This window comes from Clinocottus analis, unplaced genomic scaffold (genome assembly GCF_023055335.1).
Source record: "Clinocottus analis isolate CAN_PGR_092001 unplaced genomic scaffold, fCliAna1.0.p SCAF_3, whole genome shotgun sequence".
NCBI classification, from domain to species: domain Eukaryota; kingdom Metazoa; phylum Chordata; class Actinopteri; order Perciformes; family Cottidae; genus Clinocottus; species Clinocottus analis.
The window spans coordinates 789,279-817,076 of record NW_027176042.1 but is presented as its reverse complement, the minus strand read 5'-3'; the positions used below and the strand labels follow the sequence as shown (position 1 = coordinate 817,076).

Sequence of the window (27,798 nt, the reverse complement as noted above, 5' to 3'; positions counted from 1 at the left end):
ACATGACGCTAAACTATAATAGATTCTTTATTCTTTTACAACCCAAAGTAACTAAAAAAAAAGGCATTTTCAGTCAAAGCCACTGAGAGGGATCGCTTCAGGATACATCCCATGGTTAATAGCTTTCTCAATGTTTTATGTGAAGTGATAAATGTCTACATGATATGATGTTCTGCTCATGTTAGGGTTGAAGACTCATACAAAGGGAATCATTTTGGCAATATGCAGAGGAGTAATGTTTAATACTGCCGTATGTTCTCCAAGGGACGCCATGTCAAAGCCAAACACACGAGGGTATGACAACATTTCAAGAAAGGGATGACCTTTTTTATTTCATAGTGATATTCTGTACAGTTCTACTGCTATATTTATACACACACACACTTCTTCAAATGAAACAAAAATAAATTGCAGAATAAAGCATTAAGTCTCATCATCTTTGAGATAATATCATAAGAATGAGGTGGACCATGAAATAAATAACACGCACACACTCACACATACACACACACATACACACACACACACACACACACACACACACACACACACACACACACACACACACACACACACACACACACACACACACACACACACACACACAGGAGGTTTGACGGAAAGACAAATGCATTCAGGGTAGCGTAAAGAAATAAATAAAAATGACATATGCAACACCACCCAAGAGACACAGATTTGCACACATGCAAAAGCACCTACACACCCACTCAGGCACCTGTGTGCTGAAACACACCAGACACAGATCAACAGGGGCACATGAAACAAAAGGCACTGCCAGCAGGAACAGCTTGGGCTTCGGGGCGGCGGCGGCGTTCAAAAGGAAAGGACAGAGGAGCGTGTGCTGATGGACAGCGGGCCTCATTTATCAGTGTTTCTATTGCATGACATAAAAGATGAATAGATGTGTGTGTGTTTGTGTGGGGGGGAGGTTACAGTAAATGATTTGGTTAGATATCATTTCCAAAATAACTTAATTTGCAGTTGTGACGTGTTGTATTACATGTGCAGTTAGGATATGTTTTTATACTCGATGAGTGAGGCCCAATGAGGGAGCGCTGATCACACACAGACGCTCATTTATGAAACACAATTCACATTATTCTCCTTGCCCTAGATGGGTACACACACACACACACACACACACACACACACACACACGCACACACACGCTAACCAGTAGGAATGATAACAAAATAATATTCATTGCAATAAGAACAAAGTTAAACCTTGTCACTCTTTTTCCAGTGTCTACATAATACATATGCATTGCAAACACGTCATTGGTACATCATAGCCATTATCATGAATTGTATATACTTTGTTTCTTTTTTTTTGGAGTGTAACATGGGGAGATGAAAAGAAACGAGAAGCAGGAATATGCATGCCCACCCACAGACATGTGGGCTCTTCAATGACCTGCATCTATATGTGCAAAAACAGAAGCTGGTTTATTATTATTTTTACATATTCACCACCTTTTAACTCGCTAAACTTCTAAATGTCTCTTATCCCTTTAAAATCCTGTCAATAAATCTGTCCCCCTCTCAACTTTGGTGTAAAAGAAATCCTCACATTCAAACGCAACCCATATAATAAGTGTAAAATCACTTTTAGAATAAAGTGTACAAAATCTGTAAAGATATGCGGATTGCCACGCAAAGTTGGTTCGTTGAGGGTTTAGGGAGGTCAAATAAAATCACAGTTATCATCTGAGAGGAGTTTGGGTTCGAGGGGATTGGTAATCTGTCGGCGAAGCACCCGACCGTGTCTTTTCACATGGCGTTAAAGTAGGAAAATGATATGAAAAGCGACAAAAGTTGGCTAAAATAGGGTGTTGTATTCAGTTCCGCGCCTCCTTTTAGGTTTTCTCTTGGCTTCAACGCATGCTCCCTGAGAAAAAACACCTGCCCTCCCTCTCAAATCCACATGTCTTATATTCCAGTTGTGATATAATACATCAGGTTGATAACTCTAAACATCAAAACTATGAAAAAGAAACACTCGGTATGATTGTCCTTCCATCCAAAAGAAACCATGCCGTCCGTTTGACGTCTCGCTCTATGTGCAGGGGGCCGAGCTGAGAGAGACTCATGCATAAGTAACACTTGCAGTAGCAGCAGCAGCAGCAGCAGAAGTAGCAGAAGAAAAGGGGGGATCTTTAAAAACACTAATGATTCATATCGGATCCCAAACGAGCTCTCGAGTTGTAGTTTCAGATCTTGTGTCGCTGTGATGTTTCTGTGTGTGTGTGTGTGTGTGGCGATACTGCTTGCCCAATCGGCTATCGGACCACACACCCTGTAGCCTTACACGTCGCTTTAACCCCCTTATTCTCTCCTGGGGGAGGGGTTGTGTGGGTGGAGTGGGAGGGGCTTGAATGCGTCCTGAGAAAGGGTATGCGTCTGTGTGTGGATGTACTGTATGTTTGTGTGTTTATACGTGTGGAGACGAGCTCCAGTCTCTGAATAGATCACGGGGTCTTGAGGGGGGCGGCGGCGTTCAAAAGGGTCATTCTCGCCCTGGGTTTGGATCGTAAGGTAACAGGTGAAAGGGGTCAGGGGTCATGTTGTTGAAGGGCCTGCTGGAGTTTCTGTCGGTACACAGTGTATTTCTGTGCCACCGCCCGGACACGCTCCGCCTCCTCTTTCCCCAGGATTACCAGGAAGTTTTGTAACTCGGGGACAGAGAACGCATGCCACTGTCAGAGAAAGGAAAAAAAAAACATTATTACACCGAAGAAAGATTCTGCCTAGCAACAAGCAATCGGCCTCAGCATCCTGTATAATCTCACTTTCATCAGAAATAAAGAATACAAATATGAGAACAATGTGATACATAAAGTGTGTAAGTACATGTGTACTGCTGTGACTTCATGTCATGACCATATTTGGGCATTGTAGTAATGTTGTAGCAATGTATAGTAAATAAAGATACATTGAGCAATACTATTATTATTATCATATTTTATCATAGCAATAGTATTATCATTTTTTGTGCAATACTGTTATATCGTTTATATTTATTTTTTATCATATTTATCGTAGCAATACAAAAAATATATGTTTGTGCAATACTGTTATATCTTTTATATTTATATAAAATATGAATATTTCTTTTTTATCATATGTATCATAGCAATACTATTATCATATTTGTGTGCAATACTGTTGTATCTTTTAAATTTTGTGCCTTATTTTTGATTTATTTATTTTTCACCTTAAGTTTATTGTAATTCTGTGTTAGGAGGACCGATTAAAATGATCTTTTAACTTATCTGTGCATATGACAGTAAAACCATCTTGAATCTTCAGTGTGTGTATAAATATGTGTGTTTTCTCACCTCCACCTCTCCGGTCTCATTCTCCTTCAGGACGAAGCTGAGCTGGTCCGGGTCCGGCCCCTCGATCAACCTCAGGAGAAGAGGACGCTCGCATAGAGGAAGCTTCTGGAACAGATCTGGAAGCAGAAAGATCATTCAGCGCCGTGTATTCCACATGTCTTCCATGATCGAGTAACTCGACATGTCGTCCTCACCCTGCCCGTCGCGGTGCGTCTGCCTGTAGAGAGCGAACTTGCGGGGATTGTCCAACACCATGAACTTCTTCAGCAGGCCCTGGATGACCTCTCTGGTGGTGGTCAGAGAGCTGATGTGGAGCTGCTTCACACAGTCGCACGGTAAGTAGAAGGACGTCCTCTTTTCGCTCTGGCCGCCGTCCGTCCCGTCCCGGTCCTCTGACGGCGCCCGAGCACAGCCGGCCGCCTGCCGGGACGCTTCCTCCGACTCCGCCGCCTCCACGGAGGGGACTGTGACGGGTCGACTGAGCCTCAGGTGGACCTTGATGAAGCCCGTGTAGGATCCGTCTGAAGCCTTGAGGGAAAAGAGGGAGTGGTTATACGCGCGATAGCGGGACAGGAAAGAGTCATTATGTGTGGTTCTTTAAAGTTTAACAGTTTGAGAAATACAGGTATTTGATTTCTGGAGGAGAGTTGGACGAGAGGGTTGACACCTGTATGGTAAATATGAAGCTACTGCCAGCAAGCATTAGCTAGCTTAGCATAAAGACGGAAAACAAGCGGGATATGTTAGCTTGGCTCTGTACAAAGGGAAGAAATTAAACAAACAATATAAATGGTAAGCTTTAGAGGGGCTGGTGAGGTGATTGTGTTGTCTTGGATGGAGCCTTTTTGTTTCCACCTATTTCCAGCCTCTATGCTAAGCTAAGCTAACTTGCACGAGACACAGCTGCGGTATAAATCTGCTCAGTCAATGTCAAACTTTTCCTTTAAAGTCACAGCGACATGAAACCAGTGTTTTTTTCAGCTTTTGGTTGATTCATAAGTCAAAACTAAAACATTTAAATGTTTATAGAATTGACTTTATTTTGTGAAACTTTCTTTAATGGTGACATCACTGCACATCATTTAGTCGGGAAAACTATTCAAATCAATACCTAAGTGCTCGCATCTCCTTCACTCTTTAACTACTTAGGTTAACTATTGGTTTGACTTTAGTATATATATATATATATATATATATATATATATATATATATATATATATATATATATATATATTTATTTATTTATTTACACACACATATAGTTGCAGCTACAACAACAGTTCACAACTCACCAGTTTCATGCCGTTTGCAGACACTTGCGTGTTGTACTCTTCTATCCTTGCCCACACCTCTTCCTCTGACAGGTCCCGTGTTCCTCTCTCATCTTCCTCCTTTGCGTCTTTCTGCTGAAAGACAACAAGAGAAGCGTTGAACATATCTGGTCGTATTGTCATGTTTATTTTAACCAGCAGATGGCGCCGCCTCCTCCAAAAGTCCTGTGAAAAATCAAACGCTGTCTTGTTTTACTCAAGTTCATGAATAGAAACCTGAACAACACTAAAAGCAAGAGAAACCCTCCATCCTTCAAACCTTTGTTTCTTTATACTAACTAGCTCGCAGGCTAACTAATTAGCTTTCGGGTGACAACACTGTGTGCCTGAAGCTGATGTGGGGTTTCTCACAGACGTTGTCCCGTCTCTTCCTCCTCGCCGTGGTTGCTCAACACGGGGACAGGAAATGTTGTCAATGAAGCAAATCTGTCATTCAAGCATCACGGCGCAAGAATATTGACAGCGCTGCCTCCTTCTCTCTCTTACTCATCTCCCCTCGTGAGTGGGAGGAAGGAAGAGAGAGATAGTGAGGGGGGGAAAAGGAGGGTGATGGGTGGGGGGAGGCAAAGATGAGGAGGCAGTGAACGAGGAGAGTAAGGGGTGAGGAGGATGAGAGAGCGGCTGCTGAGCCAGCCTTAGCAACACAGAGCTGGACTGGGTTATTTATAGTACAGTGGCACGCATCCTCGCTATCTCACAATAGCAGTTTTTTCCTCCTCTTGTCGCATGCATTTTCTGGGGCAGAGAGAGAGAGAGAGAGAGAGAGAGAGAGAGAGAGAGAGAGAGAGAGAGAGAGAGAGAGAGAGAGAGAGAGAAGAGAGAGAGAGAGAGAGAGAGAGAGAGAGAAGAGGGAGTCCTCGGGTTGTGTGATGAAGTCACTGTTTCATTCACCGCTGATGCAGTGTGCAAGTGCATGAGTGTGTTTCCGTGTGTACACACACAGACTCAGGCACCTTGTGGTAATAAGCAACACACACACACACACACACACACACAGGTTAGTGCAGTTTAGCTCATCCCGGCATCAAAAAAGGGGGGGGGGGGGGGTCACGTTAAAGTATTTAACATTTTAAGGCTGACGATTGGAGATAGAAAACTGTGTGTGTGTGTGTGTGTTGGGATTTTTGTCGTATTCATTATCATTTGTGTTGCTGCTTTTATCACGTCCTCTCTCTCTCTCTCTCTCTCTCTCTCTCTCTCTCTCTCTCTCTCTCTCTCTCCTCTCTCTCTCTCTCTCTCTCTCTCTCTCTCTCTCTCTCTCTCTCTCTCTCTCTCTCTCTCTCTCTCTCTCTCTCTCTCTCTCTCTCATTCTCTCTCTCTCTCATTCTCTCTCTCTCTCTCTCTCTCTCTCGTTACAATGTCAACCATTGAAATCCTCTTTAATGAGGAGGCAACAATGAATTTGAGTTCACATCTCCAAAGACTCAGAAAGAAAGTGTCTTAATGTGACCGATCAAATACGTGCACACACATTTATTAGAACTGGTTTGAACTCCAGGGTTAATGAATAATGTCAGGACGCGGATGGGGATGACTTGTATGCACAACTCCTCCCAGTCAAAGGCAACAAAGTGAAAAGAACGTCGCAGGAAATTCCTGCGTTTGTATGCAAGTTTCTAAATGTATCAGAAGCCCTGCCCTCCCTTTCTGCATACCAGTCACAGTGGTCAGGGGACAATGGAGCAGGACAATAGAGACGTTTCCACGAGTCCTGAGACGCTGGACCGCTTGGACCAGGACACGAGGGAGCTAACGCAACGGGAAGACGCCGAGAGAGATGTGACCTCTGAAAAGTCTGAACTGAGATTACAGGAAGTCACCGAGATGTTGAAGTACGAGCACCTAGTTTGATTTGATGTTTAACCTTTTGGAAACCGTGCGTGAAAATCCTCCCACTCCCATTTGAAGTCCCAGCATGCCCCATGCAGACAATCATTTGGCATAAAATACGTCATATTTTTCCATTTTTGAACCGAGGGACACAGTTTTTTGACTGAAACTCCTTCCTAACAGGACAAGACTTTGTTTTATTGTGATTTGTGTTGCAGATTGTGATTCTTTAGGTCCTATCTTTCCAAAAAGGTGTCTTATTGACGCTCCAGGAGGCTTTTTTGGAGATTCTGGCTCATATCATGCTGGATGTTCACAGTTACCATCAAAATATCTTTTAAAAGTGATTGTTTTTTTTCCAGATAAACATTTCTTTCCCAAGACTTTGCTGAACAAATACATACAATAATCACAAGTATTGGAATTTATTTGGGGTTCCTACAACAACTCAAACACAAGGGAAAAGGAGGTCTGGAGACAAAGTTGGTTCCACAGTTTTGAACCGTTCTTATCTCACTCGCCAGACGATCAGGATTTCCAGCATTTAGCACTTTTATCAGTTCTTAGTTTAACATAAACAGTGATAGGCATGGCGCGTCCAGGCAAACAGCGTCCCCGATGTCATCAAATACGTTCTTTTTACTAAAAGCAAACGACAACTAAAGGTCAATTTTACCCTGAAACATTTGGCCTGGAGCAATAAGCAACAACAATATTACAGGTGACAGGTCCAGGTAATCCAGCTTAATGACGGAGGATTCAGAGAGATGTAAAGCAGCTTTAGAGTGTTAGATAGACGGTTACATAAGGGTCACACACACACACACACACACACACACACACACACACACACACACACACACACACGCACACCTCAGGCTGACGGAGAAGTGTTGATGCTCTCCCTCTAATGAGATACGACAAGAGAGGTCATGGAACTGCTTGAAATGTCTCTGCAGAGGAGTCCGTATGAAGCCACGCGCCACATCTGACAACCTTTGTGTTGACTTAAACTCACTCTTGACTGTGTCACTCAGAGCTGTGTGTGCGATTTGACATCGCGATCTTCAGGTAACACGAGAGTCCAGGATCGATTACGACCGGCCAAGATTGAGGACATGGCTGCGCTAAACGAACTCAAATAATACAGAGCAAAACATGTGGACGGATGAAACGATATTTCACGAACGTGCACACACTTTAGTGTCGAGCAGGCGGAGTTTGATGGAGAACGCACGCAAGCTGATGTGTGCGATCCCAGTGGTGCTCATCTTTGAACTGCTTTGTGATGGAAAGCATCATATTTACTCTACATTTTACACGTTTACAGGATATTGTGTCTTTATCTGTGACAAATTAATGCAATGGAGCAAAAACCTCAAACATCTTCATGTGAAATGTCTTAAACATAGAGTTGTGTGTTGGTGTAGTCATACAGTACTTATTATAACAAAAATGTGTGTATTATTATTATTCACCTCCACACACTTTCCTACTAATCGCTCGATGAGATTATTATAATTTTTACTGCATCAAAAAGCAAATCAGGATAAACTGAACATATCTTCTCTCATCACAGTGGCACACACTCTCTCTCTCTCTCTCTCTCTCTTACACACACACACACTCACACACACACACACACACACACACACACACACACACACACACACACACGCACGCACTAAAGCTGGCTGGCTAATCTGGAGCAAAAGGCTCAGCTCTGGAAATAATTGATGAAGAAAAGAAGATCTGAAAACTCCCCTCCCACTGTTTTGATGGATGAACGTATCTCCCTGTGTGTGTCTGTGTGTGTCTGTGCGTGTACACATGCACACATGCATGAGAGACGCCTTAACACAGTGACACATTTTTGAAATCTTCATACACAACATCCATGATAATGTCTCTCTTCACAGGATGACACACAGATCGTTGCATTGTCTCCTTGTCACATTAAAGTACAACAGGACACTTCTCCACTTGGTGGCAGCTTCAGGAGCTCCCTCATGTGCTCTGGAGATGAAAACATAATGAGCATCGTGCAGCTGGCAGCTCCTGCACCAGACAAGCTAACCCCAATAACCCTTCTGCCTGAGCGCAGCAGCAACCCTTAATACCGCACGCCGACAACACAGCTGGTCAATTATTCAGAGATTACCTTCTCCGAGTCAGACACCAAAGGCACCGCCAGGACGACGCGGCCGAGAGAGGGCCGAGGGCGTTTTTACATGAATGCAAATGTCAGCGTCGTTTCAAGATTTTAACCCGTTGAAAACTGTGGAAACCAATGTATATCTGCAAAAAAAAACACTTTTAAAAGATATTTTGATGGTAACTATGAACATCCAGCATGATATGAGCCAGATTCCCCCCAAAAAAGCCTCCTGGAGCATCAATAAGACACCTTTTTGGAAAGATTAGTACCTAAAGAATCAGAATCTGCAACAAAAATCACAATAAAACAAAGTCTTGGCCTGTTAGGAAGGAGTTTCAGTCAAAAAACTGTGTCGTTTGGTTTAAAAATGGAACAATTATGTTATTTTATGCCAAAAGATTGTCTGAATGGGGCATGCTGGGACTTAAAATGGGTGCCAAAAGGTTAAACTCCAGGCTTTCTGTGCGACTGGAGACACGTTTAACTTCTTCTATAGAACATGCTTCAGTCGTAAACAACACCTGGCAGTCAGAGCAGCGCCGTGTGCGTCGTATCTGACACACTTACGTGTGAAGCAACACAACGCACAGTCGACCAAAACCCAAATCTCAGGAAGTGAGTGCCGACAAAACCCAGAGTTGCTATGGTAACTATGAAAATGGTTTTGCTACAGTGAAGTAGTTGCTCCACAAACACACACACACACACACACACACACACACACACACACACACACACACACACACACACACACACACGGTGCAGAAGTATCAGCTTTGTTTCTACGGAAACCTCTCCCACGCCTGTGGAGGAGAGGCCTCTCTGGATCGGTGGGTTAGCATCATTAGCGCAGCCGAAACACAGCAGCTAGTCCCAGATAAATAAATAAAAACACAAGTTCTCCTCCCTCAGGCTGTTTTCAGACAAAATATTCAAACATAGACTGAAGGAAAGGCTTGTTGCCCATCAGGTGTGCAAGCATTAATGTCCTGTTTATTCTGTGTATATGTGCATTTGTCTTGTTTGGTGTTTATGTGTTATGCGCCTCTAGTGTTTTATATCTATATGCATCTTGAATGAATTACTTTTGTGTTATTGAAAATGTATTTTTAGGCCATAAAGCGGGGACAGCGGATGGAAATTAGCCTCTTGGCTAACTCTCTTACAGTTTTACTGACGATCAGTGTGCGTTTGTCCCTGTAAAATACACAAATACAAACAATTTACTAAATCTATGCGAGCCACTAACATGATAAACAAGCTGCCATCAAGGTTGATGATCGATGTGACACAACAGATGTGTGACAGTAACTCCTTCCTACACTCTCACACACACCTACAGGCCCACTTCAGAACGCACACACACCACTTCCTCCCCCGTACTTCTGCTTTTTCCGGGAGAGTGTTTTTGAGAGAGAAATGGCAGTTTGGTTCCCAGCCTCGGACGGAAACACCCGCCGGTCAGACACCCGTCGGAGTGTTTGCCTCGTACGCTTTCATCAGGTGTGTGTGTGTGTGTGTCGACCCTGATGCTGTACCTTCGCCGCATGCTTGGGCTGGCGGAAGAACGAGGTCTTGGCCGTGAAGAAAGTGAAGTCCTCGCTCTCGTCGTCCAGGCTGCAGTACCCGCTGCTCATGCTGTTGCTGCTGGTCATGGAGGGGGTCAGCAGCGCGTTGACCGTCATGGAGAAGGCCTCCCGGAGGGGCTTGGAGGGGGGCGGGACGTTGAGTCCAGGAAGTGATGGTTTGTCAGAGATGTGATCAGAGTCCACGCGCGTCTAATTGTCCTTCTCTCATCCAGAAAAAGTCGGCGCTCCTCCTCTGCCGATGCATCCAGGAGAAGAAACAAAAAAGTTGCGCTCACACACCCCTGCGAAGGCGAGACGAGCTGAGACTCGGCTCAGATTCGGGTGCTCGGCGTGCCACCGGAGAGGGGACCAGGAAATCGGAGAGCGACTACAGGCTTGTCACTTCCTCCTGACGCGTGTGTGTGTGTGTGTGTGTGTGTGTGTGTGTGCTCTGACGCCGGTAGTCATAAACAATCCAGCATATGCACCTGCTAAACGTGCACACACTCATACACAGTATGTAACCCTCACACACACACACAGGCACACGCTGGTGTCATGGAGTCAGCTTACAGGTTGGTTTCAAGTGAACCCTGCTCACCTGAGAGCCCCTCTCCTCCCCTCTCCTCTGTTATACCCACAACCCAACACTCATAAAAGCATGCATGCAACACCACTTCCTGCTTTCCTTGTGTGTGTCTCTCTCTCTGTTGACGACTCGCTGCGAAGACTCAATGAGCGGTCCAGTTCAAGTCGGGCGTTTATCTCCGAGAGCATCCATCCGTCCGGAGTAAACAGCAGCAGAAGATCGCCGGCTCGTAAATCCCTCCTCTCGCTCCTCTTCTCGCCGATGCTTTGTCAATACTACATGAGAGACGGATGCCTCCCACTCTGCCTCTCTCGCTTCCTCTCGTCTCCTTACTCTCTCTCTCTCTCTCTCTGCGTCCGCTCTCGCAGCCTTGCTCAACCATCTGTGGTTGAGTGTGTTATCAGCTCCCTCCCCCCCTCCTCTCTCTCTCTCTCTCTCTCTCTCTCTCTTCCTGCAAGCAACTGCACCCTGCAGAGTGTGGCCACTTCCTCTTTCAGAGAGAGAGAGAGAGAGAGAGAGAGAGAGGCGTGGGTAAGTAGAGAGAGAAACGCTTATGAGTGAGAGAGATGAAGCCTCACGGCTCCGGCGTTGCATACGTGACAGCACGTAGTGACAGGAGGCAGCGGGGAAGATGGCTGCTTTGAACGAGAGCTCCTGCAGCAGGATGCTGCCGGCTTATTAGAAACCTTGGCAACCACTATCAACATGTGGCGTTTTGTGTTGTGAGTGTTATTGTTTTGGACCTCCGAAACCAAACCAGGGGGACGCAGAGGCCGTGCAGAAGTGAAGCGGCGCCTCCGCGGCTGCATGTCGCCTTTGTTGGTAAAGGGGGAAGTAAAAAAATAATGAAGGATGGCCATCAGGAGATTACGGGGACCTTTAACCTCATGCTGACCCTGCACCTTGCACCCTGACCTGTGACTCTGGCGGCGACCCACCTCGTCACAAAGCAGATAAGAGTCGCTGCTGAGGTCGACGTCGCATTAGGAGCATCTGTGCTGCTCCTGTACGCGCGGTGTGATTGTAAAATCGACTCTGACGCGATGACAGGTAAACCTATATGGTGGTGCAGGGACACAGTGTCAGGTTTGAGTCAGCCGCAGACTGACGACCCGCGGCTCCGCTTCTCACTCCCATCAGAGTAATCACTAAGGGCGAGGGCAGGCGTGCTGGGGGTGGGATACTACACACACACACACACACACACACACACACACACACACACACACACACACACACACACAAACATGCATACATGAACAACACTCCTGCCGGCTTCCTTCAAGTCAATAAAGCCTGGCCAGTGTGCTGCATGTTTGTATCTGCAGCAGTGTGTGTGTGTGTGCTTAGAGGGGGAAAAGGGATCAATTTCTGCTGATGCACACACAATAGGGGCCTGTAACAGAAGGGAAATACACACACACATACACACACACACGCAGTTACACACACAGCTGCAGCTATAAAGCAGAAAGGGGAGGAAGAGGACTGCAGGAGATAAACTGTCATATTGCCTCTTGTCTGCAGCGTTCGTGTACTAACACAACTGTAATGTGGAGCGAGAGAGCGAGTTCAGATACCTCCAGGACAGACATCACCAACGCTCACTTAACTCTGACTTTCAAGTAATTATCTTGAACCGCACAGTCATTGCACTCGGAAAAAAGAAGCAGCAGTGAATGAGCGAAAAATGACTCTGCAACAAAATGAATGTAGAAGGTAAAAGACTGAAGCTATCGCCTTCTTCGTTCGCTCAAATTCTCTCCATTCCCCCGTCAATGTGTTTGAGGGGAGAATAATTGTGTGCGTTTGCCCACGCTCCCTGGAAAAGAAGTACCTGGCACACTACCAGGGGTGTAATTGTGCGTTACCTGCCCACGAGGCAGAGCTGCAACGCTCCTGCTGCAGGTCATCCAGCTCTCCTGTGTGTGTGTGTGTGTGTGTGTGTGTGTGTGTGGACCACAATGCGTGGGTGACTGAGGCTGAGGATGCCAAGAGCAGCGTGCACGCTCACATGTGCTCACACACTAAGAGTGGGCGAAGCACTATTTTGAGGATGAATTTAACATCATTATTATACATAACTACTGTAAATCCTGTGGCTTGTACAGTACGAGTACGAGTAGATATTTTTTTTTTAGAGTTTAACGTTTTGAAATAGTGGATGACTAAATGTATTCCACCAGCACTCACATCCTCTGAGAACAGTGATTCAAGTTAGTAGTTTGCACTAATAAGACGACGACATGATAATGTAGGATAGGAGAGATGAAAATAGAGACTCCAAGAGGAGGAGGAGGAGGAGGAAGAGGAGGATGGAGGCCAAGAGAGCAACAGAGCAGATGAAGGCGAGCGGGAGACACATCACATTCTGTCTGGGAACATTCTGTGACCACAAAAAAAGATGCATATAGACACACATATGAATTCACAAGTATAGACAACTGAGGTGGAGGAGGAGCGGCGGCATGTTGTGAAAGAGGAGGGTGATTATGTAAGAGAGTGTAGGCTTGCAGAGATGCTGCAGAATGAACCCTGGGACTCATGTACACCTCTACACAAACACACACACACTTTAACACACTTTAGATGAATGTGTTTGCTCTTCTGAAGGCCCTTCATGCCACAAACTGGGTGAATTTTCTTTTTTCCCCGCGTTTGACCGCTCACCTTGTGCCGAGGGGCCGCGGAGGAGCAGCGTCTTCTGGGAGATGGAGTTTCCTCGGGCTCTCTGTCCTTCCGGTTGCAGTCCAGCTGGACCTGGCTCTCACACTCCAGGTGACAGGTGTAGGTGCAGTCTGACGAATCACACACACACAAAACAAACCAATCAGAGACGAGGAGAGAACTGAGAAGCAGCGGATGAAACACTGTAAACACGAGCCTCCATTTCATGTCAGAGAGGGTTTTACTCATTAGTCAAGAGTGTGAGTTTAAAATGAAGATTTCACCAAACAGGTACGGTCACATGAACGCTCCCCTTGACAGAGAGTTTGCGCCATCTAGTGGCTAAAGGCAGAACACACACCTACGAGGTACCAGACTGCTGCAAGAGGACCAAACACACACATACCTGGAAAGGCAGTGCACATTTGTTATGTTACTCTATAAGATACACATATCCATGTGATATTATAACATGTAAAATAACCTTGTTGAAATACCACACACGTATACACAGACACGTTACACTCGATCCTGGACACACAGGTCCAGGAACATGTGGTGTAAATACATAATGTACACACATTATGTAGACATACTGTGTGACAATGGACTCCTTTGACAAGCCGGCAGACTGTCCAGCACGGCAGCACTTGTATGGTCAACTCGTCTTACTGGTCGGCGAGAAAGTGGAAGAAAATAGTTTTAGGTGCTTCCCGGAAAAAAACTTCCCAAAATAGTCCAGTGTTCTTTCATTTTCTGTTGGTCCCGCTCGAGGCAGCCTCTGCTTGTTTATGTCTCGTACGACTTTGTTGTGGCCGGAAGGCTTTTTCCCCCTGAGATGCAACGAACTTCTCCTCCGTTGGCGAGAAAAGTGACTTTTCAACCGCATGAGCAGAGAGAGGACGGCCAATCAGATCCTTTTTTTGGTTCTCAAGCAGAAACACTTCAGATAAAACACTGTGCAGTAGACGTTTCACGCCATCAGCCGGATTCAATACAAATATCTGAAACTACGTTCTGCCGAGAAGTCGATATTCAAACGAACGCTTCAGAGCGACGCCTTGTTCTTCTGGTGGAAAGCTTCGTGTTGAAGCTGCTGAGCTCAGCCTGGCTGTCTTTCTGTCTGCTCGTGTTAGCGGCTCGGCCTGTCTCCTGCACACTCAGCATCCGCACTGTAACCATGGCAACGGCCTTCTCCATGACCTTTGCAAAAAAAAGACAGGTCATCCGTACACGTGTGTACAGTTTTGTGTTATTAATTAAATATAAACCTGAGATGAATTACTGATGACCTTTGCTTTTAATGCCTTGCATTGCAATAGGAGAAGAAAGGGACCGAGGAGAGAGGAAAGGAACCAAGGAGGAGAGAGGAAAGGAACCAAGGAGAAGAGAGGAAAGGGACCAAGGAGGAGAGAGGAAAGGGACCAAGGAGGAGAGAGTAAAGGGACCAAGGAGTAGAGAGGAAAGAGACCAAGGAGAAAAGAGTAAAGGGACCAAGGAGGAGAGAGGAAAGGGACCAAGGAGAAGAGAGTAAAGGGACCAAGGAGTAGAGAGGAAAGAGACCAAGGAGAAAAGAGTAAAGGGACCAAGGAGGAGAGAGGAAAGGGACCAAGGAGGCAAGAGTGAAGGAACCAAGGAGGAGAGACGAAAGGGACCAAGGAGGAGAGAGTAAAGGGACCAAGGAGAAGAGAGTAAAGGGACCAAGGAGGAGAGAGTAAAGGGACCAAGGAGAAAAGAGTAAAGGGACCAAGGAGGAGAGAGAAGAGGGACCAAGGAGGAGAGAGTGAAGGAACCAAGGAGGAGAGAGAAGAGGGACCAAGGAGGAGAGAGTGAAGGAACCAAGGAGGAGGAGAGTGGAAAGGGACCAAGGAGGAGAGAGTGAAGGGACCAAAGAGGAAGATAGATGAAAGTGTGTGTGTGTGTGTGTGTGTGTGTGTGTGTGTGTGTGTGTGTGTGTGTGTGTGTGTGTGCAACATAGACTGAGGCTGGCAGAGAGAAAGATAGAGGGAGGGAAGAAGGGAAGAAGGGCAGAGGGGAGGAAGGGAAGGAGGGAGGGGCTGCAGCGCCCCGCTGACAGGAGGGATGTGTTGAGGAGAGAGGTCAAAGGTCAGATCTGGATCCTCTGCTCGTGACAGTTTAGAGGTCATTGCAGAAAGAGAGACACAAAGGAAACACAGAAAGGAAGAGAGAAACTCATTTCCTGTCCTGCTTTTCCTTCTTTTGCTGCATCCACCCTCTCTCACTTCAACCTAAAAGAAACTGTCAATTCTTTGGGAAATAATATCTTACAGAGATTTAGATGAGGAGATTGGATTTGTTTGTAGAGTAAATATGAAGCTGTGGGAAAAAGCCTCTTCATCCAATCAAACTACTAAACCCCCTTAAACTGGTTTTAATCTGGTTTCTTTTTACACAGACAAAAACATCCTGTAGAGACTGTTGTTGGAATGAAAGGTGTGTTCATATTTAGTGATATTCACATTGTGAACACATAATGAAAGAGAAAGCAGCGCTGCTATTGGTCAAAAGCTCCACATCGGACAGAACTCAAGTGGAGGTTTGTTACGTAGAGAGTACCCTGCCCTTTTCCCCCTGATAATTAATCTGGGAGACGAGAATTATAGCTGGAAAAAGGGAGGAACGCTCCGAGATGTTTTCCTGTTCCACACCTTCAGAAAGAGACGCCGCGTCAGCGAGTCACACGGTTCACCTCGGGTGCAGGTCCTTCCCACACTGATAAAACACTCTGTTTCCCTCACACACACACACACACACACACACACACACACACACACACACACACGTTTATATATAAGTACTGTATTTACACACAGGAACAAAAGCATTTCAGCATTTTGGGTCAAAATACTGCTTGACTCAAAAATGACAGAAATAAACTCAATATTGGGGGGATGATTTTGTGACCACCAGCTTTGTGTATTTCTGTTGACATCTTTGTGAAAACGTGTTATTGTTTTGATTCACTCCTGAAACAAAGCCCAGGGTTTGGACTTAAAATAAATTAACCCATAAGAACCCGGTAAGTAAAGTGATGGCGGCCATAATTCAGACTGAATAGACAACATAGAAGACATTTTTTTTTACATTGTTTTCAAAATAATGTCAAATTTCTGAAATGTTTACGTCACATTGGGCGTGAATGGTAAACAAATGGTATTAATAATGACACAATTATAACATGATATTTTGGTTTACATTTGTTTCAAACTGCTTTGGATTGAACAATATAAAATATGTTAACTAAATATCTATAAATCAGTCAAATTAACTGAGCATATGATAATTATTTTTCCTATTGTGCATATATACATGTCACACTGGGTTCTTTATGACATTTTTTAGGTTAAAGTCACAACGATTTTTATCTGATTTGTTTTATATCAGTTTCTTCAAGAAATGTGCTTCAATACATTAAAGTAACTGTTAATGAAGCATTAGAGTTCTTAACCTTTTAACAACAACACAAAAAGCTTTTTAAATTCAGCATTTCCTTCAGGTGGGTGACAAACTGGATCAGCCATCTTGGAAAGGTTGTTGTGGGAACACAAGATCTGTCACTAGATGTTCAGTCGGCGTCACTTTGAGGCTTCGTGAGTTCAAATCTTGGGTGAAGCTGACGATGGGACTTTCCAGAACACCTGAAGGACGAGTGAGCGCTGTGTCACCGCAGGTCCTCGCGGGTTAAGTCATAAGAAAAATGCATTTGTAGGACATATGTACACAAAACAAAGCCATGAGAAAGTAACAACTCACTATTGTCACTTCGATATCGGCGTAAACACAGAGTCCACCTCTGTTTTACAGTACAGGCACAAGGTGCTGGACTACATGTGATACTCAAGGGATTCAGACTTGTATGTATGCATGCCGGGTGTGTGTGTGTCCGTGCCGTGCATATGTGAGGCTGTGAAGCAGCAGCAGCAGCGATCCAGTGACCCAGAAGGGCGCTGAAGGTCACGCAGCCGCGCTGACGGGCATAATCACAGAGGACCGGAGAGGGAGAATAATGAAGGAGAAAGTCAGAGAGAAGGACAAAGTCGTTTGAAGGCCTGAGGCCGAACTCTCGCTGGACGCCATGTTGGGACTCACAGGGGTTTCCCTTCCAGCTCTACTGGGAAGTTACCGAGACGACCTCATGGGGAAGTGGCTCAAACCAGAGAGGGCGAGGCGGATTCCCCTGGATGGATTTGTAGGAGGAGATGTGTTCAGGTTCACTTCTGGGAATGAACGAACAGGTTTTTCCAGAAAAGAGTCACAGGATTCGGCGCATGCACGGACACATCTGACTTCTTTCTCACTGGAAACTACCTTTTACTTTCTGTGTTTGATTCTCTACTGAAGTCTGTACTGAAAGGGATGAAGAGCCTTCATGTTCTGCTCCTTTTGACTGGAAAAGGCTTCAGTCACAGAGTCTTTTATAAGACTTATGATCTAAAGACGAGGTAATCTAGCTGTCAGTGTGGTAGCTCATTTTAGTAGATTGGCCTTGACTTAAACTGTGGAAGCAATTTTGGCTCCAGACCTCTTTTTTCCTGTGTTTTAGTTGTCGTAGGAACGCCAAATTGATTCCAATGCTTGTGTTTATTGTATGTATTTGTTCAGCAAAGTCTTGGAAAAAAATGTATATCTGCAAAAAAAAAACACGATGAACATCCAGCATGATATGAGCCAGATTTCCCCAAAAATGCCTCCTGGAGCGGTTAATAAGACACCTTTTTGGAAAGATTAGGACCTAAAGAATGAGAATCTGCAAGAAAAATCACAATAAAACAAAGTCTTGGCCTGTTAGGAAGGAGTTTCAGTCCAAAAACTGTGTCGTTCGGTTCAAAAATGAAAAAGAAATCTGTATTTTATGCCAAAAGATTGTCTAAATGGGGCATGCTGGGGCTTAAAATTGGTGCGGGAGGATTTTTCCACACGGTTTCCAAAAGGTTCAAGCATATGTTGTCTGGTAAACTGCAGAACGATGATTTTTGAGGGGTTTATCATCATCACCGTGTCAAATGTTTTGTAACCGTCTTTGTGAAGACGCTCCCGTTGAAGATACTTAATCTCAGCCAGCGTCTGGCTCCACAGAGCCACCGTACAATTTAGAAAACGGCGATGACAGTAAACAGAAACATGAACGCGCAACACACACACGCGCGCGCCTGCATGCGGAGACCGGACACCAAGAGATGACGGTAATGATGTTGAGCCATAAACACTCATCAGCATCTGTTCATCCTGCACAGTGGCGTCTAGAGGCTGTGTGTGTTGTTTCAACACGGGGGGGAAAAGGGCGGTGGTGTTATGTATCGCCATGGAAGACTGGTTGCACGGAGATGCATGCACGTACTCCCCTCTTTGTGCTTTTTAAAACGACCCTGCCTCCAGACAGAGCCGGGCGATGATGCAGACTGATGGAGACGAGGAAGAGAGGGAGCGCCAGTAGTGGAAAGAGACGACGCGAGCGTGGATGTGGAGTATGTAAAGATCTATATGTGGTGGCTGTGTTAACTTCCACTGCTGCAAGTGGGTCGATAACTGCGAGGAGGGGAGACAGAAGAGGAGGAGCTTGGGTTGCAGCGTGTTAAAGAAGCCTGTTCTAAAAAAAAAAAGAGGACAGTCAGGTGGTGGAGGCTGCAGATGGAAAAATCTCCTCTTTTTCCATTTTCTAAAATCTCAGTATGTCCTTGTTTGTCTCTGCATTATGTGTTTTTTTTTCGGTGCGAGGGTAGAGACACAGATTAGCAGTGTTTCTCGGATCATGGAGGATGTCTGTGCGGCGGCAGATAGAGACACACTTGGGAGGGACATGTTGTCTTTGCCCCTTGTCTGCGTTAGGAGGGGATTAATAGGCGCGAGTTAGCGCTAACAAATAAGCGAAGGGTATCAACACGGTCGCTAATGAACCTAAAGGGAGCTCTGCAGGTCTTATGGAGGAATTAAGAGCAGCTTTGGGGAGCTTTAGATAGTCTGATCCCATCATAGCTCATTCGGAGCAGTTATTCATGTTCTCCCACTGTGCCGCTCACACACACACCAAGCCACTCGTGCCGCTCATCATCATGTTGTCACTCAAACACACTCCACTTCCAAGATGCAAACTCCATATGCCGACCCGGCAGACACCGGCAAACACATCTCTCCTTTAACCGAAATAAATAAATCTGTTGCCTTTCGGCATCTGTGTCTGTATGTGCACAGACAATCATTTCATATTTGATACTCAAGTTCTTCATCTCCACTTCCCCTCCCTCAATGCATCCATCTGTCACGCTGCAGATGCCCTGAATTCACCAAACAAACACAAGCAGACTGTTTTTTTTCAAGGCTTATTCTGTCCAGTGAGCTGCAGCCGAATGCTTCAAGGAGGGGGTAGGGGGGGATTCTGGGTCTCAAGACAACTTGTGTGTTGGTGATGTTATGCTATAATCTCAGTAAAATGCTCCTCTGGTGAAGCTTTTCAGGATGAATTTGATGTTATTGGTTATAACAGGCTAAGAAAATAGTGAATAAATGGATTTGACAAAGCAGTCAAAGGCCATTCAGTGGATTTCTACCAGAGCTTTCAGACTCATCTTGTGACCTTCATCAGCTCGACTCAGTTCACATAGAGATAGTTCATCAGCCGATGAGTGTGTTAAGAATATCTTTTTGACAAAAGTACGATTACAAAGTTTAGGAATGGACCCGTAACCTCAGTCACATTCAACAACAACAGATAAAAGAAGCAAACAAACTGAGTGTGACTGTGCTTTGGGCCACCAGTGAAAGATGAACGAGGTTTTCCTTCCAGGAAACACCGGCTAAAAATACCCGTCATCTGTCTGCTGTGTGGCTCACACACTGCTTTCTGAAGCGTTTGAGGCTGCAGCATGACATCACGCAGGTGGATGATGAGCAGCTCCCTGAGTCATGATTGGTCCGGGTATTATCGGGCGCACACATCTCTCTCTCCATCTTGTTTTATTTCAGCTGTCAGTCTCTTGCTGTGAATGAATCAATACGTCTGGAGCGCTGCAGACGTTTCTCTCTCTGTTGCTTTCTCTTTTTTTTTTATCCCAGCCACACTTTGTGCTAATGTTACATTATGTATTCATCGCCCCCATGAAAAAAAACCTGCATTAGCCAGAAAACACGGGACAAATCGATGCTTTGCAACCTCCAGCTCGGCTCCACCTTATCTCAAATTGAAAAAGTCAATACGTTAATGCCGTCACGTCGAATTGTCTCGATTGAAATTGTGTCGGGTTTTCGGTGTTTGTGCGTCTGCAGCAAGGATAAACTGTCGACCCGGCGGCTTTTCATCCGACCTGTTTACGGGACTATTCTGCCGTTTGCTGCCTGTGTCCTCGCTGTTAGCGCACAACACCTCACACAAAGGAGAGGGAGATGGATCAGCCGATAGAGAGGAGATAGACAAAGAGTTCGAGGGCATTGTAGTTCACAGACAGACAGACCGACGCACACAATACCCACATATTTTGGCCTGCGGCCGATCTTTCAGGCCGACCCGGCCTCAACTCGTCCACTCATCATCTTTCATCAAACTGATTTTGAATCCATGCACAAACTTTCGGTCCCAATTCACAGTTGTTTTTTCCTCTAACCACTTGTTCACACACTTCCAGTCTCCACTCCCTACCTGAGGCGGTGAGCAGAGAACCGTTGGAGGACGACCGCCGGAGGATCCGCAGGCTGTCGCTCCAGGAGCGAGACTTTGGCAGCCTCTTCAGCAGCCTCCCCAGGCGCCGGGACACCTGTCCGAAGCAGGCGCTGCCGGCCTCCCCTTCCGAATCGCCCCTGACCTCGTCCAGGTGCAGCGACACCTGGCCGAGTAGCGCTCGGCCCACCCGGACACCTTCGACGCCCCCTTCCCGCTGCTCGGCGTCCCCTTCCCGGCCTCCCGGGACGAGAGGCGCTATCATCTGTGCCGTCGGGGGAGCGCGGTGGCACCAGCCGGCGGGCGCCGTCCTGTGCTCGTAGCCCTCGCCGGTCCGGCCGTCCTGCCCCCCGCCGCCGCCCCTGTCCCTCTGAGGACTGCCCCAGCGCCAGCCCCCCCAGTTCCCTCCTCCGCCATCCCAGCGCAGCCACTCTGCCACCGGTGCCACGCTCCGAATAAACAGCCCCCTCTCCTCTCGCTCTGCCACCCCTCCCGCCTGCACTCCCTAACCTTCACCTCTCTAACTTGCCTCACACTTTTAGCTCCTCACTCCTCACACGTCAGCGTCTCGGACATCAGCGCTCGGACTACTTGTTCCTCTCAGACGGGTCTCTGATATCGATGCACCCTCGTCCTCTCTTCCCTCTCTCTCTCCCTCTCTCTGTCTCCACTGCAGCACCCACACACTCTGCAGTAACAGTAACAGGCAGCTTAAAGAGACAGAGACCTCTATTCCCCCTCTCTCCTCTCGTCCGTGCAACAGGAGCCGCCGGTCTCCTTTCCGCTCCCTCGGTGGTTGACTGTACACAGTTCCTTCATAGTGGAGTTAAGAGGATGGGGTCTCTGTACAAAAGAGCAGAAATGCAACAGACCACTGCAGAGGTAGTTACCGACTCTCTTCTCCTCCGCCCCCCCGACCCTTTTTCTGTCTCCTCAGGGTGAAACACCACGGCGGTGGTTGAGGGGAGTCGAGTCAGCCATCCTGTCCAACCCCATGACCGTGCAGCACATGTTGTCAGCGAGAAGGACACGCATCAAGTGAGCGCGTATGAGGCGCTCGCCTATGTGGGTTGAGGTGATGCGCAGTCCGCCGGTTATTAATATGCACAGGGAAAGGAGGAATAAAAAGAGAGGAGGAAGCGACCACCGAGAGTTCTTCCGCCCTACTTTTCAAACTGAAGAATTTGGAGAATCAAGATGCGGATGACATAATCGCACGCAATGGCTGAAGGAGGTTATGCTCGGGTGTTCAATCGTGTGCGCGCCGCCGAACCGAGAATGACGTCTTGAGGAAATACGAGACCCTCAAATGGCTGTCATCAAACGTGCGCTTGAGAATATCTCTTGTCCCTGTCCGTTCTGCCCTGTAACCACGTCTTCCTCCGCAGTCCTCCGATCACTATTCACCAAGGGCGACCTAAATATAGCCCGCTTGAAAATCCCCACTGCTCTGATATACATACGGCTGAGCAGCAAACACCACGCAGGTCTTTCTGCAAAAAACCCATATCTGCATTGCCTATCTTATGACGTCTTCCAAGGTGAAATATTGTTAAGGGCGACTCTTTCTGTGATGTTGATGCTGAAGAAAGATGCAGTGTAATAGACGTGTGATGTAGTAATCTGATGAACATGTGCTCAATAGCTTTCTTTCAGAGTCTGTTTCTCTTTCGGCAGCAGCGGTATGCCGGCGCAAGAAGGTTATGAGCCGTTTAACACAACCTTCTTTCGATGTTTTTTATTCTGCAACTGTGAATGGAGCTTTGAGAACAAGACCGATGTGAAACGACTGCGAGGGTTTCCCGAGACAAGGTCTTATTGTGTAGGCCGAGGCAAGAGGGGAAATAAGGAGGAGATGGGGTTTAAAGAAAAGGCACATCCTCTTGAGAGTGGAGGGCCACGGGGCATAAAGAATACATGCAGAGGGTTACACTGAAGGTCTGCGGCAAATGTGTGTGTGTGTGTGTGCTTCCAGGCAGCCAAATGTCAAAGTGAGTCCATCCATCTCTGCAGTGACCAGTAAACGACCCCCACATCTGCTCACTAACAACAAGAATCTCCACTCTGCTTGCAAATATTACAGCAAAAGATTTTCGCGAATGCTTTTTGGAGTTGTGAAATTGAGGAGCTGTGATCTCTGGTGCATTCACCTCTTTGTACGCTGCTCTGACACAAGAGGCATTAGCACGCTAAAGTACACAGAGGAAGCAAGTAATCATGTAACGCGGCCTCTTTGAACAATATCTGGAGTACTGAGTCGTTATAGTCTTTAACACTTGATGATTAGACTATTTTTTGATTCGTCGTAAGCAAAATGTCAAAGATTTATTCAAGATACATGAGTGGACTATGAGGATTAGTTGGTTACCCCTTTGAGTTAGTGTTGCACACACAGAGATTCAGTGTCTTCCAGATTCCTCGTCTCACTCATCAACACTGTGAACACAACAAAGTCCCAATAAATATATATTATGTACCTCGACGTCTCTCTTTAACACAAATACAACATGAGCTGTGAACACACAACCTGCACATAGTCATAGCCTAACCCAGTACTGTTGATAGCTGTCACGAGACTGACTAAACACTGGCGCGAAACGGCTAGCATCCGTTGCTAATTAGCCGCAGTTAGCTGCCTCGCGTTTCAGTACTAAAACACTGACTACACAATCAAAATATGGCACTACTAAGAAGTATACAACAATGGTTACTGGTTTCAAATACACATATTTAGTTGTAAGCTAACATGAGGACATTTTAAGGTGTTTATTATGCGTTTGTCCACAATTATAACTCTGCATAAGCGCTCATAACTTGCTTAAGAACTTGACAACACAGTAAAACATTGCTGTATTCGTAAAAATACATTTACAAACCATTCCAGTGGGGTTTTATGATCAACACGTTCATATCCAGGAAGAGGTGCTGTCTAATTGCTGGACAAGGCTGAAGAGGAGAGGACTAAACCCAGTGTGTCAGCACATTGCTGCCACAAAAGCATAGTGCCCCGAAAGCTTTAATTAAAGACTAATCTGACGTCTGACTCTGTCTACCAGCCTGTAATCCCAACCTCTCCATCCCCGAGACATAATCCCAGGCAGGAGACACCACGAGCTGGGATTAAGGAGACTGCCCTTCCCCTTCCTCTCCCCTTGCTCCCTGCCTCCTTGCTGCCTGCCCTGATCAACATCACAACATGGAGAGAGATAACAATTCAAATCACAAGAACGCTGATGAACAACAGCCACGAGCGCGATACAACCCAGATCTGCAGGACAGAGTTATATAACTGTCACACATTGGGACTTTTCTTTACAGCTTTATTTGATTTATTGAAGTATTATGTGGTGATTTCCTTGTTCAAATAAAAGGTGTTAGATATTTGGAAGAACATAAGAGAAGAGTGTGTGTGTGGATTAGCGTCGATATAGCAGACACAGAAATGCCTACACCTTTTTCTCAGTGATGTACATACTGTGAAAAGCATTTTTGATTAAAAAAAAAAGATGTAAAACGCAGCACAGTGCCATCAGTGTCTGATTTAATATAGAATATATATAACTCAGTTTCTAAATTTACACTTATACTGTATTAAATATGAATTAAATAATAGTTTTTAAAGGATTTTTGCGTGAATGCTATCCCCCTTGGGATACATATCCCCATTGGAGACTGTCCCTTATCAGGCATGTTGGTCATATGCTCCATTATTTTATGCCCCATTAGTTCCTGATGCCACATCTGCTCTCATGTATAGTGTCTGCATGCGTTAAGTGAAGGGGTGTTGCTTTCTAGAACACACAATACAAATCAAACTCCATCTAACTTTCATGAGAGGCAATATAATTTTTTAAAGAGCACAAACACAGACGAGAGCCAGCTGCCGGAGGATCGTGCAACAACAGGGAGACCGGACCGCTCCGGCTGGATTGACAGATTCCTCAGCAGGGCGAAGGCTCCATCACGACACCCGGCCGTCTCAAAGGGGGGGAAAAAGTGCTGTTTCTATGCAACTTCATGTGCAACAAAGCCAGAGCAGACACAGGGAGCGGGGCCGGATTAAAGACATGCAGAGTGAGCGAGACGAAGACACAGGATGATGTTTGTTTATGGCTGCGAGGCCTCCGTCTCTCACTCCCTGTTATTTGCTGGGTGTAGTTGAAAGAGGAGCATGCGTGCATGTGTGTGTGTGTGTGTGTGTTGTTGTTTCTATTTTGGCAGTTTTGGTTGCGTCTCTCCCCACAAAAATACCCTGAAATGACTAAAATTGTGTCTCTTGTCAAAAAATGTCATGTGACCCCCCCCCCCCCCTCCATGACTGTAATACCGCACTCACCTCTGATGTTTTTCCCAAGGAAAGAGAGCCGAAAAGACCGTTTGATCTCCAGGGCAGAGGCTGGCAGCGGAGAACTAGAGCTAATTAGCTTAATCCACAAAGAGACCAGCGGAGACAAAAAGTTGTTGGCTTGGAAAGAAACTGTGTGTGTGTGTGTGTGTGTGTGTTTCTCTGTGTGGGAATAGTGCTCTCGCTCCACTGAGCTCTTGCTGATAGCACACTAAATCAGACAGCTCTGCAGTGCTGGACAAACCCCATCGCTCTTGTTCTAGCTCTCCGTCTCTCCTCATTGCTATCACCCTCCCCTTCCTCGACCTCTCCTCCGACTCTTTCTATTATTTCATTGTCAAACCATGAGCCCAACTACTTCTCATTCTTCTCCCCTTTCTTGTTCCACGACCCCTCATCTCTCTGTTCCTATTTCAGCCGCCCCTTTCTTCCTTCCTTCCTTCTCTCGACCCTTTCATCAATTTCTTTATCTCACTCTGGTTCTGCAGCTGCAGAGTGCAGCTGACACGATGCCAAGTCAGCAGCACTTCCACACACACAGCGTTACAGTATGTGCACAGTAAAGCCATTACACACAGAAACTCTTACCAAAGGTGTGTGTGTGTGTGTGTGCACATGTGTACTCTCAAACCAGATCAAACACATATCTGCCAGGTTAAATTGGCTTGGCCCAAATGGTCGGCCTCCCAGAGCCGTGCAGGTGGGAGTGATGTCATCAGAGCAGCTGTCAGAAGTACATTAATACAGTCATGTGACTCCAGAGGTAGTGAAAAAAGTTGTAAACAGCTGTTTCCAGTGTCACTATTACATCTGCATGCCTGCTGGAACGCATACTTTGTTCTCACATCCTGTAAAACACGTGAGTTTATACACGCTAAAGCGATGCTGTTAATTCTATTATCTGTTCATCGCTCTTTGAGGACAGGCTGCAAAGCTGGAAGGAGAGATAATGGGCTTTCCATGGAAGCGGTTTGTCTGTGGAGCAATGAATGCAAATGTCCTCTGTCACTGTCTCAGTCACAAAGGCACAAGCACACTTTTCTTTAAGTACTCTTCATGTGTATGCACACAGAAACCTATGGAAAGGTTTAGCCGGCTACTTGTGCCCTTAAATAATAAGAATAATATTCAGTAAGTCAAGTTTAAATTCACCAACAAAGACTGTCTGTATTATCTATAAAGAATAAATACAACAGTACGACTGAAGTAATGGTTTGACCACATTAATGCGCGTGTTTTGGATTCATAAAATATGAAACAATGCCAACTAATGTCACTTATTCCCCCAAAAAGCCCTTTTAAAGACCGACGTGAATGCCTCTATACTTACTTTGACACTTGAGTGCTTGTGCAGTGATCTGGCGGCTGCAGGCGTCGCACCAGTCGCGCGTGCAGGGCTTGGCCTCGAACCGGTGTCCTTCACCCTTCTCGGTCCTCACGCGAGGATCCAGCCCCCGGGGAGGGAAGATGGACCAGGCCTCGCGGCGGGGAGGCTCGCTGCGGGCCAGCTTGACCACTCCAGTCCGGCCCTGCGTGAGCCGCTGCAGGGGCGGCAGACTGCCGCCGTGTGCGTGCGCCGGCACGGAGGAGGAGACGCGCTGACGACCGCTGTCTCCGCTCCAGGTGTCCCGTCTCCCGTGTGGCGCGTCCCGGTGCCGGTGCGCTCCTTTGTGTCCATTCGTAACCGCTGCGCTCGGCATGACATTCACATTCACGCTCACGCACGAGCCCTTGAGAGAAGTCGCTCTCCGGCTACATGTGTCAGGGGTCGAGTCACAGTCACTGTGCTGGATGTGCCCGGTTGGACTTTCTCCAGACCCGACTGCTGCTGCTGCTGCTGCGGCGGCGGCGGCGCGCGTGTCGCAGTCCACGCTGCCCCGGTCCAGGCTACGTGGCGCAGCGGGAGCTCCGCATCCTTCACCGGGCATCATCCCTCGTCTCGCCGTCGTGTCTCTCGCTGGTGGCGGAGACAATGGATGAGCTACCGATTGCCCTCCAGTTGCGGACGACCCGCATTCCCCGCCGCCGCCGCCGCTCCCCGAGCTTCTCTTGAACATCATCTTCTCCCAGGAAGACTTCCTCGGCAGGGAGATTTTCTTTCTGCCCCCGGCCAGCTTGAAGAGCAGCGGTTCCGAGTCCAGCCTGTGCGGACCCGGGTGCTGCCCCACCACACTCACAGACGCCATTATCCCGCTGCCCTGTAGTGCGCGCGCGTGTGTGTGTGTGTGTTTGGCACCTTGGAGTGTGTACCAGTGCGTGTTTTTTACTCCGTGCCCTGA

At 46.5% G+C, this 27,798-nt stretch overlaps 1 protein-coding gene across 4 annotated transcripts; it reads right to left on the bottom strand.

Annotated features, from left to right (window-relative positions):
* Window positions 1-305: 305 nt before the first annotated feature.
* On the bottom strand, window positions 306-27,798 carry rassf5 (Ras association domain family member 5). 4 transcript variants are annotated; one of them, XM_068594195.1, is made up of 6 exons: window positions 26,850-27,798; window positions 13,509-13,636; window positions 4,655-4,768; window positions 3,556-3,889; window positions 3,362-3,477; window positions 306-2,719 (listed from the first exon to the last, which is right to left on the bottom strand). In XM_068594195.1, exons 1-6 carry the CDS (start codon window positions 27,703-27,705, stop codon window positions 2,576-2,578), a joined length of 1,692 nt encoding a protein of 563 aa, XP_068450296.1. In that variant the 5' UTR covers window positions 27,706-27,798; the 3' UTR covers window positions 306-2,575. The 4 variants fall into 4 exon arrangements, with proteins under 4 accessions (XP_068450296.1, XP_068450297.1, XP_068450300.1 ...); XM_068594196.1 differs by having other exon boundaries at window positions 4,655-4,765; XM_068594199.1 differs by lacking the exons at window positions 13,509-13,636; window positions 26,850-27,798 and adding an exon at window positions 10,220-11,216 and having other exon boundaries at window positions 4,655-4,765.